The sequence below is a fragment of the Thunnus albacares genome, chromosome 17, assembly GCF_914725855.1.
Source record: "Thunnus albacares chromosome 17, fThuAlb1.1, whole genome shotgun sequence".
Taxonomy (NCBI): domain Eukaryota; kingdom Metazoa; phylum Chordata; class Actinopteri; order Scombriformes; family Scombridae; genus Thunnus; species Thunnus albacares.
This window is the reverse complement of record NC_058122.1, coordinates 16,831,072-16,847,581: the sequence shown is the minus strand read 5'-3', so window position 1 is coordinate 16,847,581 and position 16,510 is coordinate 16,831,072. Positions and strand designations below refer to the sequence as shown.

The window sequence follows — 16,510 nt, the reverse complement described above, 5'->3', positions numbered from 1 at the left end:
CCCTCTAGACACACATCAATATCCTACATAGCCTATGTTTATTCTGCACAAACACCTTATATTTAGCATTGGGCTATAACTAACCTTTGTCCTAAGATTAACATTAGAGTGTTAGCCCCATGGTGTTCTGGGATCACTTTGCTAATCACTCGGAACTGTCAGGGCTAACAGATGAGAGTACTTGCCATTAAAGAGTATTAAGCAGAAATAATAGCCTAAGGGTTTTGCGCAGTACTATAGTTTAAAATCACAGTTTTGTGAGGTGGTATTTACATTATACAGATCTCCATGGCATTACCCTCAGCATCCACAGGAACCTTGGTAAAAGAGGGTGGTAATGCTCTTACAAAGGTTGATCTTAGTATGCACTGTGACAAAGGTCATGGGACATGGAGTTGCGTCCCCTCTTATCAATTGACAGTCAGAATAACAGAAGAGGGTCTGGAAGGATTAGAAAGACCAAGGTTTAGAATCAACCAAAGTGAAAGTGAAGGAAAGGCAAATGGGCAATGCATGTTCATTCAAATGTGTGCTATTCAAATTCCTCTTAGCTAAGCTCACTGACTTCACAAATTTAAATATATCTGAAGACTTGGAGCAAACATAATGTTGCTATGTTGAAACTGCATGTGGCATACTTTCATAAAGAAACCTTTGTAGTGTTTTGGAAGCTAAGAATATGCTTCCAAATCAGTCAACCATGTACATTAACCCTGGTCCAATGCAATGTGAAAGAGGCTCTTTGTTAATGCAATTTTAATCTTTACATCAAGTCTTTAACAAGGAGCTTGCTTATTCATGGGTAGAAAAGTTGTGCTTATATTTACACAAACCAACGCATGACAAACTCAATTAATCTTACACAAAATCAGTTTGAAAAGGGAATCACAGGAGAGGGAGAAGCCATGGGGGGCAACCAAAAGCACCTTTACTCCCTGGACATTTTCCAATTAGGCTGTGGCTCACCAGCAGATCAAAGCAAGGATAATCCTAGAGTAGGATGGTGTGGCTGTTAGTATATGGTCCTAAATATGTGAGTGAGAACCAATAGGGGGCGAGGCTGACAAATGAGTGTGTCAGTGGGGGTTACAGGGAAGGAAGACAAGGACAGAGAAGAAAAGGAAGAAATGAGAGTTAATGGAAGATATGTAAGAGATAGAGAATGAAGCTGCGCTGAGTATGTACCGGGGAAGGAGAGGGAGGAGGGGAGATTCGTGGTTGGTGCACTGGTATGTGACGTCAGCGGCTTGTTGGATTGAGGTGCTGTGTCCTGCTGATTTTAATCCTAACTCATTAAGGAACTGAGAGCAAGTGACTGTGCATGCCCTCTGGGGAGAGAGAGAAAGTGACAGGAGAAGGAAGGAACACAAAACAACTCATCAAGGGAGATAAGTGGAGCTAATTTACAACTTGAGAGACGGAAGAAGTGGAGAAGTCAAGAATTTTATTTTTTTCTTTTTAGTCTCATGTCTGCTTTCGCATATTACCCTTTCCCTTGTTTGTCCTAAACCTCTTTACTTGCAATCTTAACGTGTGGCCTGGTCAAGCATGCCCACAAACGGAATTAACAGGGCCCTGAAGCTGCAGTTTGGCCTCATCAACTATGAGAACCGCTATTTGACAGCTGAGGCCTTTGGCTTCAAGGTGAATGCCTCAGGCATCAGTATGAAGAAGAAACAGATCTGGACCTTGGAGCAGGATGAGCAAGATGGCCAAGTAGTGTTCCTCCGCAGCCATCTGGGACGCTATCTGGCCTCTGACAAAGATGGGAAGATCACATGTGGGGCAGAGAAGCCTGACCCTGACTGTCGTTTCCTTATTGTGCCCCAATCGGATGGTCGTTGGGCACTCCAATCAGAGCCTTACCTGCGTTACTTTGGAGGCTCGGCTGACTACCTGTCCTGCTTTGCTCAGGCCATTGGGGAACAAGAGTTGTGGGCCGTCCATTTGGCTTTACACCCACAGGCCAGCCTGCTCAGTGTGGCACGAAAGCGCTATGCCCATCTGTCTGCTTCAGATGGAGAGATCTCAGTGGACAGCAACATTCCCTGGGGGGTGGACTCTCTGGTCACCTTGGTGTACCTGGATGGCAAGTACAGCCTGAAGACCTGTGACAGCCGTTTCCTCCGCAATGATGGCAAACTTGTGAAGGAGAACACCAATACTACTAGTTTCACATTGGAGCTGAAATCTGGCAAGTTAGCCTTTAAGGACTGTGATGGCAAATATCTGTCCCCAGTGGGTCCCACAGGAACGCTGCGATCTGGCCGATGCTCCAAGCCTGGAAAAGATGAGCTGTTTGACCTTGAGGAGAGTCATCCACAAGTAGTTTTCCAAGCTGCTAATAAAAGATTTGTCTCGGTCAAGCAAGGTAATCAGTCTGTGATACAAAAAAGAGATTTGTAATCACATTGTTCACAAAACTGAATAATTTTGGACACACCTCCCTAGTCACTTGAATGAGAAGGTGTGTCCAAACTTTTGACTGGTACTGTAGCTAGAACTACTCTCAGAGGCTCCATGATGAGTTGCTGTTCACACTTAGGGAAAGAAGAAATTATGAATATACCACCATGGTTAATGCATCTCCTTTTACAAAATGAAACACAACAATTTGCTCTATGATTTTGCAATGATTATGGAGCTGCTGTAAGTCTTACCAACACACTGTTAGCATGTGAGGTTAGATGACACATTAAGAGAGGAAAAAAAGCAGTGCATTGTGTTTTGGCACTATTGTGTAGCGCACTATCATTTCCTAATAACACTTCAATAATTTTGCTATTCTGTCTGTAAGATAATGTTGCATAAATGAATATCCTTGCTACAGATTCTTTTCAGTCTGTGATTAAATGCAATAATTATCTTTTCAGTACTGCTGATTTCAGATAAGTAGTCCCCCCAGAATCAGTTCAATATTCTGTCTCCATTCAGCATTCTGTTTCACTGAATTTCTCAGTTTCATATCCATAAGAGTTTTAGGAAGCTGTTAAAAAAGTGAATCAGGATGGATAAAAAGATAGTTGTATTTTGCACGTTTTAGGTATTGCTGGTTAGCTAAGAGTCTAACCATATCTTGTGTAAAATTGCTAAATTAACATAGTACAGTAGAGTTCATGGTGGGCCTTTTAACAAAGAATATGTTCCTGAGTAGAGCAGTGCACTGCTGGGCTTTGTCAACATAAGAAAATGACTTCAAATATCACACTGTAAAGTAAGGAAGGATTCAAATGAACTTGTAATGGCTTAGATTTATTTAACCTTTACAGTTACATTACAGTAACTAAAAAAGCAAACCAGTAACATTTAGAAACTAGTGAGAGAAAGCCCTGCCTTTCTTGTCTACATGCTGGATCCAGAATGGTTGTCAGCCATACTGTGGAGGTAATTGTGGTAATGGGCTTTGTCATTTTCACTGTGTGTCCATTGAAGATTAAGCAGCGTGCAAATGACTCTAGGGCAGATCTGTGCCCCATGGGTGTCAATTACCATCAATGGACTTTAAGCCTTGCAGCTACTCGCTCTTTACTGTCACCCATCGAGTGAAATTCTCCAAATTATGTGGATCTATAGTGGGCCAGTGTGGCGATGAGGTGGCAGCACAAAAGGAGCTACACCACAGTTACAAGGCCTCTTGTCAGCCTGCTTGCTGTGATCTGAACTATCCTGTATATGCATTCATGCAAACAATGTGGAAGGATGTGAGAAAAAAATGTGTTCTCTTGCAGCTTTTTAAAGCTTTAAAATCCAATTAAAACAAATGACAGTTCTTATGAGCCTTATTGAATGACATCTTTACTGGAGTAGTTGTAAACTAGCTGCATAATGCAAATGAATTATTAAAGCAAAGAGATAAGGTTCTTAAACTGACTTTGGACTGTAGTACTCATTATGCATATGCATGAATAAAATTCAGCATTAAAAAGGTCACGATCAGGGCAATATTTCAACAATCTGAAACTCCTGAACCTCATAATATAGGGCAAAAAAATACAATTTTTAACTGTAGTGTTTGGCCTTGTGGCAGTTCCATGTTTTTTCAGGAACAAGGCACTGAAAGCTGCTTAGTGAGCCCTGCAGTACAGATTTGCATTTCACCACTCAGGGAATTACAGCAAGCGAATGAACAGGAAGGGTGGAGGGGTGACTGTGGGGGATTAGGGTTGTAACAGGCTTAAGAGAAAGGTTGAAGGATATTTCTGTGGCATCTAATTTGAACTACAGCAGACACAGTTCAGTTATATGTGTCTGTGTATTCTCCACCACCTGACACACCCCACCAGACAGAGTTAATACATGTGGATTAAGTATATAACACCAGGTTGGCTGCAAGTGAGGCACTCAGGTTTAGAGAGCAGGGCGCTAACTGGCAGACAGACAGAAAAGATGGGCACAACTTTAAGCAAATTCGGGATGTTCTGTATTGGGTTTAGCCTTAGTTGCAAAATTGCTTTTGTAGCATATGCAAAGCAGATCATATGAGGTTTACTTCAATCCAAATCTTTCTGGCTTGAAAGGTAGAAGTGAAAGGTTTGAACATCTAAAGAAACTTGTCATCTCTTTACCATTGCATTGTACTTTTCGCAAATTGCCATTTTGTTAGTTACAATAAAGTGTGATGTAATAAGTATGATTAAATTCCACAAATCCATGAAAGTAACCATGAGAAGTGGGTCAATGTGTCATGAAAAAGTTAGCATTCCTATTTTACTTGAAACTGCCCTTGAATTCTTAGACAAGATCACAAATTAGAGGCTCATCTGCCTAGCAGGAACCCTTAAGCAATACCATGCCACATTGTTGCACCTTCAGGCGGTGACACCTGCTAGATAAGGGAACAATTTTATCACCTCTGTGCTAGAACCCTTGATTAATATTGAATATCAAAATGAGATTACAAAAGCAACTTATATGATTCGGGAAAGACGTTGAATAAATTAGTGGATGGCAACGTGATGTGGTTTCTATAGGTGCAATTAATGTTAATACATGGTATTAATAGCAACAAGACATTTTTATTAATCTGCCAAATAAAATGCTATGTGACCTAACAACACCTGCTGCCTATATATGGAGACCTATATTACGAGAACGAAGCCTTAAATGAGTCATTGTATTGGGACACTGTATTGAATGGTGTAACAACAAAGACAGCATGGGTGTAATTAAATGTTGGATTATTATTATGCACATGAATTTCTTTGGCAATGCCTGGGAGAGTAAATGACATTCAAAAGGAGGCAAATGGCATTCAAGAGGATGCAACATTATAATCCATATTCTCTATTGAACAAAGGTACAATTTCTTCCCTTTTCGCCAGGAGTGAGTATTTCAGCCAATCAAGATGTGGAGACAGACATGGAGACCTTCCAGATGGAGATTGACAAGGAGACCAAAAAGTCCATGTTCAGGACCAATGGAGGATCCTACTGGACTCTAGTGACTCACGGAGAGATCCAGTCCACTGCAACAGAGGTGTAAGTAGCTCTTGTAGCTTTAAGAGAAGTGCTTTCATGTATGTTTTCACATATCTCTTACCTGAACCTCTCCATCTGCCCATCCATGTCTTTTTTTTCCAGAGAGGTCAATACAATGTTTGACATTGAGTGGCTAGGACAGAGGGTGGCACTCAAAGCAAGTAATGGGAAGTATGTGTGTACAAAGAAGAATGGGCAACTCTCAGCGGTCAGCGATACCGTGGGTAAGTACTTACAGGCAAGCCACTTAAAATTCAACGTGGTGTTTGTTTGAAAATGTTGCCACAGGGATTGCTTTGATGATCTATTCACAATGGATGAAAGTATTTGTCCTTCTTTTCAGGTGATGATGAATTATTCCTTATGAAACTCATCAACCGCCCCATGCTGATCCTTCGTGGAGAGAATGGTTTTGTGTGTCACCACAAGAATTCCAATACCCTGGATGCAAATCGATCTGTCTATGACATTTTTTCATTGATCTTCAACGATGGCGCCTACAATGTCAAAAGTCAGTGTTTTCATGTGTGCACAAAATACTAAATTTCTGCATAACAATCTATATATTTCTGTATCCTGTTTTAATGTATCAACATCGACTACAGCAACAGATGCTTATTTTCCCAAACAAATGGCTAAAATATCTTCTTTCCACAGGTGTGAATGAAAAGTTCTGGTACGTCTCTAGCAGTGGCCTGGTGTGCTCAGATGGAGAGAAGCCGGAGGATTTTTTCCTTGAGTTTCTGGAACACGGACGCATCGCCATCAAGGGCTCCAATGGCAAGTACCTTCGTGGAGACCAGGGAGGCACTCTTATGGGTGATGGTCCAACTGTTGATGCATCCTCTCTTTGGGAGTACTGATCCTTTTCAATCAGTGTCATCAAAGAGGGCACAAGAAGGCAGGGTGCAGGACCTGCTTCGATCAGCTCATATGAAGTGGACTGACATTAACAGTAACATTTTCCTGCCTGATTTCACTCTAGCTGGCAGGTGCCCAATCCCTTTTTTGTTTTGTTTTTTAATTGGGAAGAAGTGAACACTTTAGGAAGATATGTGTGGTTTTTCTTGTAAATGTTAAATATTTTGTCTTTCAAATGACAATGTCAATGCCAACATCAAATAATACATACCATATCAAAATGTGTAATTTCACAAATAAGGAATAAGACAGTGGCTGTCCCAAACTCAAACCTTTCAGACAGTTCAATATAGGCACAGCAACAAGTACATTTCTTAGAGGGCAGCCACACTGATCAGTGACTGAACAGAGAGAAATTTAACAAAGTATGTTGCTGCCTAACTCAATTTGTTTTTGAATGCCTTTGACATATTTTCTGTGCAGCCTGTTCAGAAAGCATGGCCATGAATGGAAAAAAGGAACCTTTAGTCCTACTGATGCTGCTAAATTCCACTCTAAACAGACTAAATATCTTCAAATATCTTCTGTCTATCAAAATTGATACAAATTGGGCAGAGACCGACAAATCATTCCTGAACAACTCTCACTCACTAACTGAAAATCAATTAAAAACAAATGTAGACAATGACAGATCAATATGGTAAGACACACAATAAACTTAATTTGGTTTAGTTGACCTTAGTCTACTATGTTTATCAGGATCTTAATTCTGTAGTTTCTGTTAATAACACCTCCACCTTTGTTCACAGCTTTTAAATTATGTAATTTAACTTTGATATGTTCTATAAGAACAGCATGGTCACTAATGTCACTCTAAGCAAAAGGTAAGGCACCATTGTCTTCAAAGACAGAGAATGGCTGTTTTCATTCATCTTAATGGACCTTTTACAGCTTTTATAAAAAAAAAAACCCAACACATTATGTAGCAAATGAAGCAGACTGGCACATTTGGACCACACTGTCCCAAACACCTCAGCGATGCTGAGCAATATATATCCAAAGAGGACTTCAGGCAGTATCACTGCAAACACTGAAATACATTTGTGATATAGATGTGTAACACATATGGAAATAGAGGTCAGACATGTTCAGAAACAAAGAACATCAGTTGAAATGTCATACATCAATAATAGGGACAAGCAAGAAACCAAAGGGGGAGCACATTTAATGCATGTTATGGATTATATAGCATTGTTAATGTACCAGGTTTGAACTCAGAAAGTGCTTCTCTGGTGTTCTGCCTCGGGGCCTTAAACCATACTGCACTCTGTATCCTGTTATACCTGGTTCTCATGTTCAGAGTTGGGTGGTAAGACTAGAAATTATGATGGATTTTGATAACAGATATTTTTGAAAAATTACAAAGGATATTTTAAAAGTGGCATCAGAAAACTCATTAGGCCATTAAACTAGTGACATCCTATAAAACATAATGCTGAATTATACAGATATTTTAAAAAATTACAAACCCTACTTACTGGAATATTGTAAAAGTGGTATCAGAAAACTCATTAGGCTGTTAAAACAGTGACATCCCATAAAACATGATGCTGAAGCAAATGTGTTTGAATATAGAAATCATAAAATAATGCTAGTTTGCATTCTGTTTACCTGCAGTCAAATGAGAAGATGCAGTGAATTTCATTTGTGAAATGAGTGCTATGTGCACTCACTTTGTCCAGTGTTTGCTGGTTGATTACAGTTCCAGAGCAACAGCTGACTGCTCTTTCAGACAGCCTTGGAGTTGCTGGAAAACATCTTTTTTTCACTTCTGACAGAGCTGGACTGTCTGCTTTCCCTCTGCTTCCAGTCTTTGTGCAAAGCTAAGCCAGGAATGTCCCACTGATACTGATATCAATCTTCTCATCTACCTCTGGGTAAGACAGCAAATAACTATATTTCACAAAATATTGGATTGTTCCTTTAAGCAACCTTACAAACACTTTTTGCTTTTGTTGAATGTGATCAGTAGCCTCTATTTGACCCTTTTAAAGACATTTTGCATTTTGATTCACTTAATTGATTACATACTCCTGACACCCATCAAATTGCTAAGGGCACAACCTGCCCAGAATTACTTGGCACAGATGTTGGTGTGCAGTAAAGAGGACAACCTGAACCTGTAGACAAATCCTGTAGATTTTTGTCAGTTATTTCCCAGGAAAAAAAAATCTAATATGCAATAGTTCAAGTTTAATGTCTAAATCAATGGTTTTGTGATGTGTACAATTTGCAACTACTAGAGAAACATTATAGAAAGCAATGTCTTAAAGGCTTGGTCACCTATGCATGCTGTATCAGCTCTATAGAGAGCCTCTGGCCATATTTTAGGATGTATTTAATATACTATATAGATGTTTGTTTTTCATTTTGTTTTCTGATATGATTTTTGAAAATGCTTATGACAATAAAAACTTGACAATATCTTTGAAAACTTTGGGACTATAATTTTATGTCAAATCATGAAAATGTGAAATTTGTTATTGAATAGTTCAGGTGGCAGAGAGGGTTGAATAGTGATTGTAGGGTTAGTGGTTGGAAACCTAATATAGATGTGTAACACATATGGAAATAGAGGTCAGACATGTTCAGAAACAAAGAACATCAGTTGAAATGTCATACTTCAATAATAGGGACAAGCAGGAAACCAAAGGGAGAGCACATTTAAAGCATGTTATGGATTATATAGCATTGTTAATGTACCAGGTGTGAACTCAGAAAGTGCTTCTCTGGTGTTCTGCCTCGGGGCCTCAAACCATACTGCACTCTGTATCCTGTTATACCAGGTTCCCATGTTCAGAGTTGGGTGGTAAGATTAGAAATTATGATGGATTTTGATAACAGATATTTTTGAAAAATTACACAGAATATTTTAAAAATGGCATCAGAAAACTCATTAGGCCATTAAAATAGTGTCATCCTATAAAACATGTTGCAGAAGAAAATGGTTTTGAATATACAAATCTCAAAATAATGTCTGTTCACCTGCAGTCAAATGAGAAGATGCAGAGAATTCCATTTGTGAAATGAGTGCTATGTTTGTCCAGTGTTTGCTGGTTGATTACAGTTCCAGAGAAACAGCTGACTGCTCTTTCAGACAGCCTTGGAGTTGCTGGAAAACATCTTTTTTCACTTTGACAGAGCTGGACTGTCTGCTTTCCTTCTGCTTCCAGTCTTTGTGCAAAGCTAAGCCAGGAATGTCCCACTGATACTGATATCAATCTTCTCATCTACCTCTGGGTAAGACAGCAAATAACTATATTTCACAAAATTCTAGAGTGTTCCTTTAAGCAACCTTGTCAACACTGCTTTCGTTGAATGTGATCAGTAGCCTCTATTTGACCCTTTTAAAGAAATTTTTGTATTTTAAATCACTGAATTGGTTACATACTCCTGACACCCATCAAATTGCTAAGGGTGCAACCTGCCCAGACTTAAGGCACAGATGTCGGTGTGCAAGAGGACAACCTGAACCTGTAGACAAATCCTGTGGATAAAGGATTGAATAGTACAGGTGACAGAGAGGGTTGGACCATGATTGTAGCGTTGGTGGTTGGAACCTTAGCTCTTGCTGTCTACATGTCAAAGTGTCCTTTAGCAACATACTGAACCCAAATCTGGTGCTGTGAAGTGAAAAACGTGCACATATTATTGTATAAGTATAGTTCATGTATAATGAATTCAATGTATTAATTGCTATCATTAACTAAGACATGCAGCAGAGATGACCCAACAGACCTGTTTCGGACCAGACATTTTGACTTGTCATGGGAAAAGCACAGGTGTTACTAAAATATTAACAATTTCTCTGTCCTATTCCAGTACAAGGAACCTGAAACCAAAGCAGCTAAATGGAATTCAGTCATCATTACTTTTTCCCATACTTTTTTTTGCTACTGTTACAAGTAAAAATGTCTTCTGTGAAAAAGGAGTCTTATAATTGGGGCTCAATAATATGAGCCAGGAAATGTCATATTAGATTATACTATATAAGCCTTTTTTTCCACAGTACATCCTTTGATATATAAAGCAGGGAAACTGATAACTGAGAAAGAGAAGATGACTATATCCGATCTAGGTGTGCCAATTCCAGTGTCCTGATATAGCACATGCTGGCTTACAGCATGACGAGACATAAATGGAACTGAGGTATCGTTAATGTGATTAGTTACACCTGTGCTTTTCCTGCTATAATTAGTCACAATGCCTGTGTCCGAAATCACTCCCTTGTTGACTCATTCACTAATCCCTATACAATAGAAACTCAATAGTTCACTCTACAGTGAGCAGTAAATTGAAATTTTAGACACTCATGAATCATCAGTTCATGCTATATGCTTGTCCCCATACAAATAAACATTAAACATTGTCATTTTGCATCATCACTGACAGGTGTCGAGTCACACAACGGTCATTTATGTATCAATAAATTCCAACACACTGCATTGTGGGGCTGTCAGAAGAATGCTGTGTACATGCCATGGACTTATTTTTGTTGGGGGCACTATATAAAGCATAAAAGGAAGGCAAATATAGTGCATTTTATGGTAAATAGGGTGTGTTGTCAGCCAATGTCTGTTGAAAAGGGCCGATGAGCCCAGTAACTTAAAAAAAAAAACATATTCACTATGTTGTGTACTTTGTCAAAAAAAATAAACTAAGAACAGACGTTTGCAATTAAAATGCAAAAATTTACTCTCTGCAGCTATTTTTAATTGCTCAACCAGAGCACAGTCATCCATAAATAAAAGGCAGAGAGGACTGTCTGATCAGTGTGGTAGCTCTAACTAAGAAGATGTTTCCATTCACTACAGTAGGTGGCAGTGTGTACCTCTCTTAGTTCATTCTCTGTTCATAAAGACAAGTGCTGTGAAAATGCCGTACCCAGCACTGCAATCACTACAAGGGCAACCACCTGGAAAGCCATCACACTGACACAACCCCTTAACATGTGTCACCACTTTCAACAACTCCAACGTTTTAACGGGAACTGGTATCAGCTGTCCCCTGCAGAATACAGTATCTATATACCCTCAAGAAAAAAAATGACATGATTTTACAGAATGTATAGTCAGTCAGTCTTTCTTTCTTCCATGTCATCACCTTGTCCTCATAGTTTGTCTATCTCATTACGATTGACAACAAAGTATAGTATTTGCTCTAAAAGGTTCAGCTGTCTCTCTTGAAAACATTCTTTGCTTCTGGATTGCCTCCTCTTCTTTAATTCTATAATTACACTGGCAGACATTTTCTTTGAAAGTCACAGCCCATAAATGCCCTGCTCACTCGCCCTGATCATTACACACTACTCGCTGAGCTGGAGATGTTTGAACAGATTAACTTTTCTTTATTTCCTTTAATGTTACTTTGCTTTTAGTGAAGCATTTTAATTGTTTAATGTCTACCATGGGAATGAGAGCACCAAAGAATTAAGTACTTACAAACTAAGTGTAAAATAATTCTGAAACTAAATAAAATGTCTTCAATTCAAGCAAGCACCCTTTCTAACTGGAGTTTCCCCTTTTGTCTGCCTTACAGTGTGTGTGTGTGTGTGTGTGTGTGTGTGTGTGTGTGTGTGTGTGTGAAAAACTGTAGAGCACTGGTGAGAATGGATGACTAGAGGTAAATATGTGTTACTGGCAGTGTTTTTTCCCCTGTGTGCTATACTGCAACACTGGCTAAGTTTGCCTGCAGCCAGGCCACAACACTAAAATGGTGTTATTTGTGCTGGGTTTTCCGACCCATGACTTTTTTTTTTATTAGATCTAGCAAAGCGGTTCACTCAAAAATATAAGCATTAGACAGAAATCAAACTCTGATTTAAAAGGATGGGCTAAACAAAGCTTTTATGCAAAATAGGTTTATATGAAATTATGCCAGCTCCTTGGTTCAGCTGTGACATTTCAATAAAACACACAACCAATAAATGCAAAGATGACAGAATGGTGTACAGGCTTCAGTGGAAATGCACTGTGGATTTATTATGTCCTCAAAAAAGCCACTTTCATCGAGAAATGGAAAAAGACAGAGAGGTATCCAAAATTCAAGCCAATTCTAGTGGAGGGCAATGTGGAGGCCTCCAGCAAAAAAATAACAGTGTCATTCAGCAAAAAAAGTTGTACCTGGCTCAACCTTTGCCAGTGCAAAACACAGCGTTATCCAGGAAGTTGCTGCGGTGGCAAATCAAATATATGCAAGCACACATATCTGGTACATTATTGCAAGAAAAGATAAAATAATTGCTGCTATGATAACTTCCCATAAACCTCTGAGCACTGTTAAGCCTTCTAACTCATGAAACTTTTACTCAAACTGGACTTCATGGATTGTACTTCACGCCTCACTGGTACGTGCAACAACTCACCCCTACCAATGCAGCGTCTTGCATTGTTTTAACGTAAGACTATTTTCAGTCTGAATGGCCACACCCAACTGCAAAACATACTCTTCAACATCATGTCATCGGCAAACTATGTTAGATTGGTTTTATACTAAATAATTGGACAGCAGGCCTCACCTTCTCTCTTCACACCCTTCAGACTTCCCTGGTCTACATCTGTTGAACACTCACAAAAATGTTTGCTTGCAGATCTAATCTAATGTAACTGGTTCCATCTAAAAAAGCATTGCAATAACAGCTGCTTTATATAGAGATATTCTGCCAGAACTTAGTCTTGACAGTGAATCTTGAAAGGAACAAGATCATGATTTTTCAGATAAAGCAAAGATGTCAGTGAAGACATCAAAGAACACAAATTACACCTACAGGCCATTTCATTTTGAAAGATGCCAAAGTCAAAGGAAGGAGGACTATATATCATGAAACAATTTCCAGAGTATGGCAGTGAAGTGTGGTCGCCCAAATTAGACTATTGACAATGGGATAAAAAGCCCGACTGAAACCCTGCAAACTGAAATTGGTAAGAAGGAGCCTGCAGAAACACAACAAACGACCTATGAAGAGTCAAAATAGGTCTAATTCATGCTTTTAATCAGGATCCAAAAGGAGCATTAAAATCCTGTTAACATCGTAAAGCCAGCGCACCCAGCTCCAACCAATACAAAGCTACAAAGAGAAGAAAATGGGGAAAAGTCCCTTCAGACAGCTGCTGGTCAAAAGGCTCTGCTCAACTAACAGAACACAGCCTCGACAGACCACACACAATCTGAACTATCCAACTATCCAAGTGACAACAATGAGACAGCGGACATAGACAAACCTGGCAAGCCAGAGTCATTTCTGGCAACAACAACAGATGTAGAAGAGTAAAGAGGAGAAAGAAGTGGTTCTGTTATATGAACCAAGCAGCAGTTTATTTCCTACCTTCTGTCACTCTGTTGGTGCATCACATTGCCCACACATCTTCATGATGTCTTCCACAGTGTGGATACAATGAGTCGATTTCAACTTCACCCTTCTGAAGAAATCTATAGAGGCAGATTAGATAGTAAGTCTCACCTTTTTGAAGCTTCAAGAGCAAAAAAAAAAAAAAAAGGCACACATTCATAGACCAAGTTCTCCCTTCTTTTAGCTGGAAGTTGTAACAATTTATACCTTCTTTCTAGATGTGGCTAGATAAACTTCTTTTTTTTACATTTGCTCTCACAAAGAGGAAGCTAATGCAGATTGTTGTGTGGCTCTGTGACTCTCGTGTTGTGTTGCAGGATGCTATCAGGCTCAGTGTGACCATCTGCTCTGCCTATGATAGAACACCACGTTTTTGCTTCATGCAAGATTTGATTTGCTGTATTGAAATAATGTTTCCAGCTATGTGGGCAGATAACAGAACAGTATTTCATTAAATTAATGCAAAACTTGAAAAAATAATTTAAAATATAAATGTCTTCTTTTGGTTTGTGATTTTTTTTTCTCAAAGGAGAGCAAAGGAAAAGTGATTTACAGAACAGGTATGTATGCTGTAGTAGACAAAAAAACTATTTAATGCCAGTCGAACATGATAATTCTGGTTCATCTTGCGAACAGAAGCTTGCAGTGGTGTTGTAGTGCTTACACCAAGCATGATGAAGCATTTTAGCTTCAGTATTTTTATTAGCTTCTAAAAAACATGGAAGGAATTTTTCTAAAAATTTCTGAAAAGTCTGCAAAATAAGATGCAAGCCAACGTGTGTTTGCATCAGCTAATGGTAAACATACTCAAGAGCACTTTATAAAATTACATAATTGACTGTGCCCCAGCAACTCTGACACATCATGGTATTTCAATGCCACTTTACACCTACGATGTAATTAGTTATTCTAATGAAAGCATTTGCAAATGAGCACAGATTTACAGGTGCAGTTAAGACAGAAATGTAAATGTTCTGTTTATTTGTTTGGAAATAGAAAAAAAGACACATTTGTAAAACTGTTAGGTTGAGTTTCTCCTGCCATAGCTTCAATGCAAGCTGTAATCTGTGCAGTATAGCCCTGCTCAGATACTCTGTAATATAATTTGACTTGAAAGTCCTGACAGATGCTGAGGATCAGCAACATTTGTTCTGCTGTTAGACTAGGCTGAAAGCCAAACTGTGCAAAAAGATTGCTTGATAATGACCACTGTAATTTAAAAAAAGAATGATCAAAGAAATACATGTTGTGCAGTGTCTGAACAATCAGATATTTTGAATAATCTAAGTAAATTAGGATTTGAACTGAATTTTAAGATTTTATGTACATTGTTGTGAACCAGTTTTGACAAAAGTATTTTACCATTTTATTTTCCATGTCAGTGACCATATTGGTGCAAGGACTGTGGTTTATTCAACATGAAAAAAATACAAAAAGATGAAGATACCCCGTGCACAGCAGTGCCTCTTTCCTGGGTGCCACCTGATGTAGGGCAAATGACAGAAAATCGAAAAAGTATTCCAGTGCACACCAGGATACTAGGATAGACACCATTTATTGAGTAAAAAACAAAAACTTGTTTTTTAATGTAATCCCTTAATAAATAGTGTTTATCCTAGTATCCTGGTGTGCACTGGAATAACTTTTTGATTTTCTTTTATGAAAAAAATACACCCACACATTTGGAAAAACACTGAACTTGACAATTACAAGGTTAGGTATTATCTTCTCTGCTTTCCTTTGATTTCTTTTGCACCACTCATTCACATCAAAAGACAATCCAGATAGTTCTGCAAATTAAACCTTGAAAATAGGCTACTGGATTTTCATAACTGTTGAATCCACAGTAGATGGAAAACCTGCTGCAGCCTGCAAGAGAGCTTGGCTGAAGATGAATTTTCCAGCGAGACAACGACACCCAACATAATGTCATAAAGATACGCATGAATGACTACAAAATATACTATAGTGGTCAGAGCCAGAGTCCAGAGCTCAGTCCAAATGACAATTTGTGGCAGGACTTGAAAATTGCTTTTCACTCAACTGTCCCTATGCGACTATATAGAGCTTGGGCAGTTTTAGAGAGGAAGAATGGGGGACGTGGGGGTGTGGGGGTGTGGGGAGCTGATAGACCTATCCGCAAGACTCAGGCTGTAATTGTTGCCAAAATTGCCTCTACTAAATATTGCCTTGAGAGGGATGAAAGCTTATCTTATGAAGTGTTACTGTAGGCTACTTTGTCTTATATTGTGCCACATCAGTTTGTTTTCATTTTTTCATTTAACTTTTCAGTGTCAGAAAAGCTGTGATTCAACTATAAAATACTCACCACAGATCAATAGGCTTCGGCACAGGTCAACTTGTTCAACAGGTGCCCACGCCTTTCTCCCTCAAAAGGTTACTGTTTTTGACATAACTGCCCAGATGATATGTTTCAAATGTCTAGCTAACTTCTTCATCGGTGTACAGTCAGCAACCACCTGACAACACGGCAGCATGTTGTCTTTTCTTTTCCATTTGTCCTCAGTAATTTGGTTTTACGTGTTTAATGTTGTGTATTATGTCACCTATACAACATGGTGCAGGCTGCTCCACCTACAGAACACTTCCGGTATGACAGGCAACTATTTCCTGCACATAAAATGCTTCATACAGCAGGCCTATGCAAACAGCTATTTTTTTTTATTATTTGTTTGATTTAACCAGGATGCTGCTGAATGTACATATTAAATATGCCACAGGAACTATAATTGTTTTACCAAC

General features: G+C 38.9%; 1 protein-coding gene and 1 long non-coding RNA gene across 3 annotated transcripts in view; one reads left to right on the top strand and one right to left on the bottom strand.

Annotated features, from left to right (window-relative positions):
- The window catches only part of LOC122967806, a 61,451-nt gene extending 45,125 nt beyond the window's left edge, over window positions 1-16,326 (bottom strand). For both annotated transcript variants that reach the window (XR_006398678.1, XR_006398677.1), the window contains exons 1-2: window positions 16,077-16,326; window positions 13,724-13,827 (exon numbers count right to left, since the gene is read on the bottom strand). This is a non-coding gene — a long non-coding RNA (uncharacterized LOC122967806). The remainder of the gene's footprint in view (window positions 1-13,723; window positions 13,828-16,076) is intronic.
- Window positions 1,305-8,823, top strand: fscn2a (fascin actin-bundling protein 2a, retinal). Its single transcript, XM_044332632.1, has 5 exons — window positions 1,305-2,371; window positions 5,322-5,478; window positions 5,581-5,702; window positions 5,822-5,989; window positions 6,136-8,823. The coding sequence occupies exons 1-5, from the start codon at window positions 1,549-1,551 to the stop codon at window positions 6,339-6,341; spliced, it is 1,476 nt and encodes a 491-aa protein (XP_044188567.1). The 5' UTR covers window positions 1,305-1,548; the 3' UTR covers window positions 6,342-8,823.
- Window positions 16,327-16,510: the final 184 nt, after the last annotated feature.

Excerpts from the sequence above, each read along its gene's own strand:
- fscn2a (XM_044332632.1), top strand. The coding sequence starts at position 1,549 with ATGCCCACAAACGGAATTAACAGGGCCCTGAAGCTGCAGTTTGGCCTC. Across the intron at positions 2,372-5,321 it reads ATTTGTCTCGGTCAAGCAAG|GAGTGAGTATTTCAGCCAAT; the intron begins GTAATCAGTCTG and ends CCTTTTCGCCAG. Across the intron at positions 5,479-5,580 it reads CAGTCCACTGCAACAGAGGT|AGAGGTCAATACAATGTTTG; the intron begins GTAAGTAGCTCT and ends TTTTTTTTCCAG.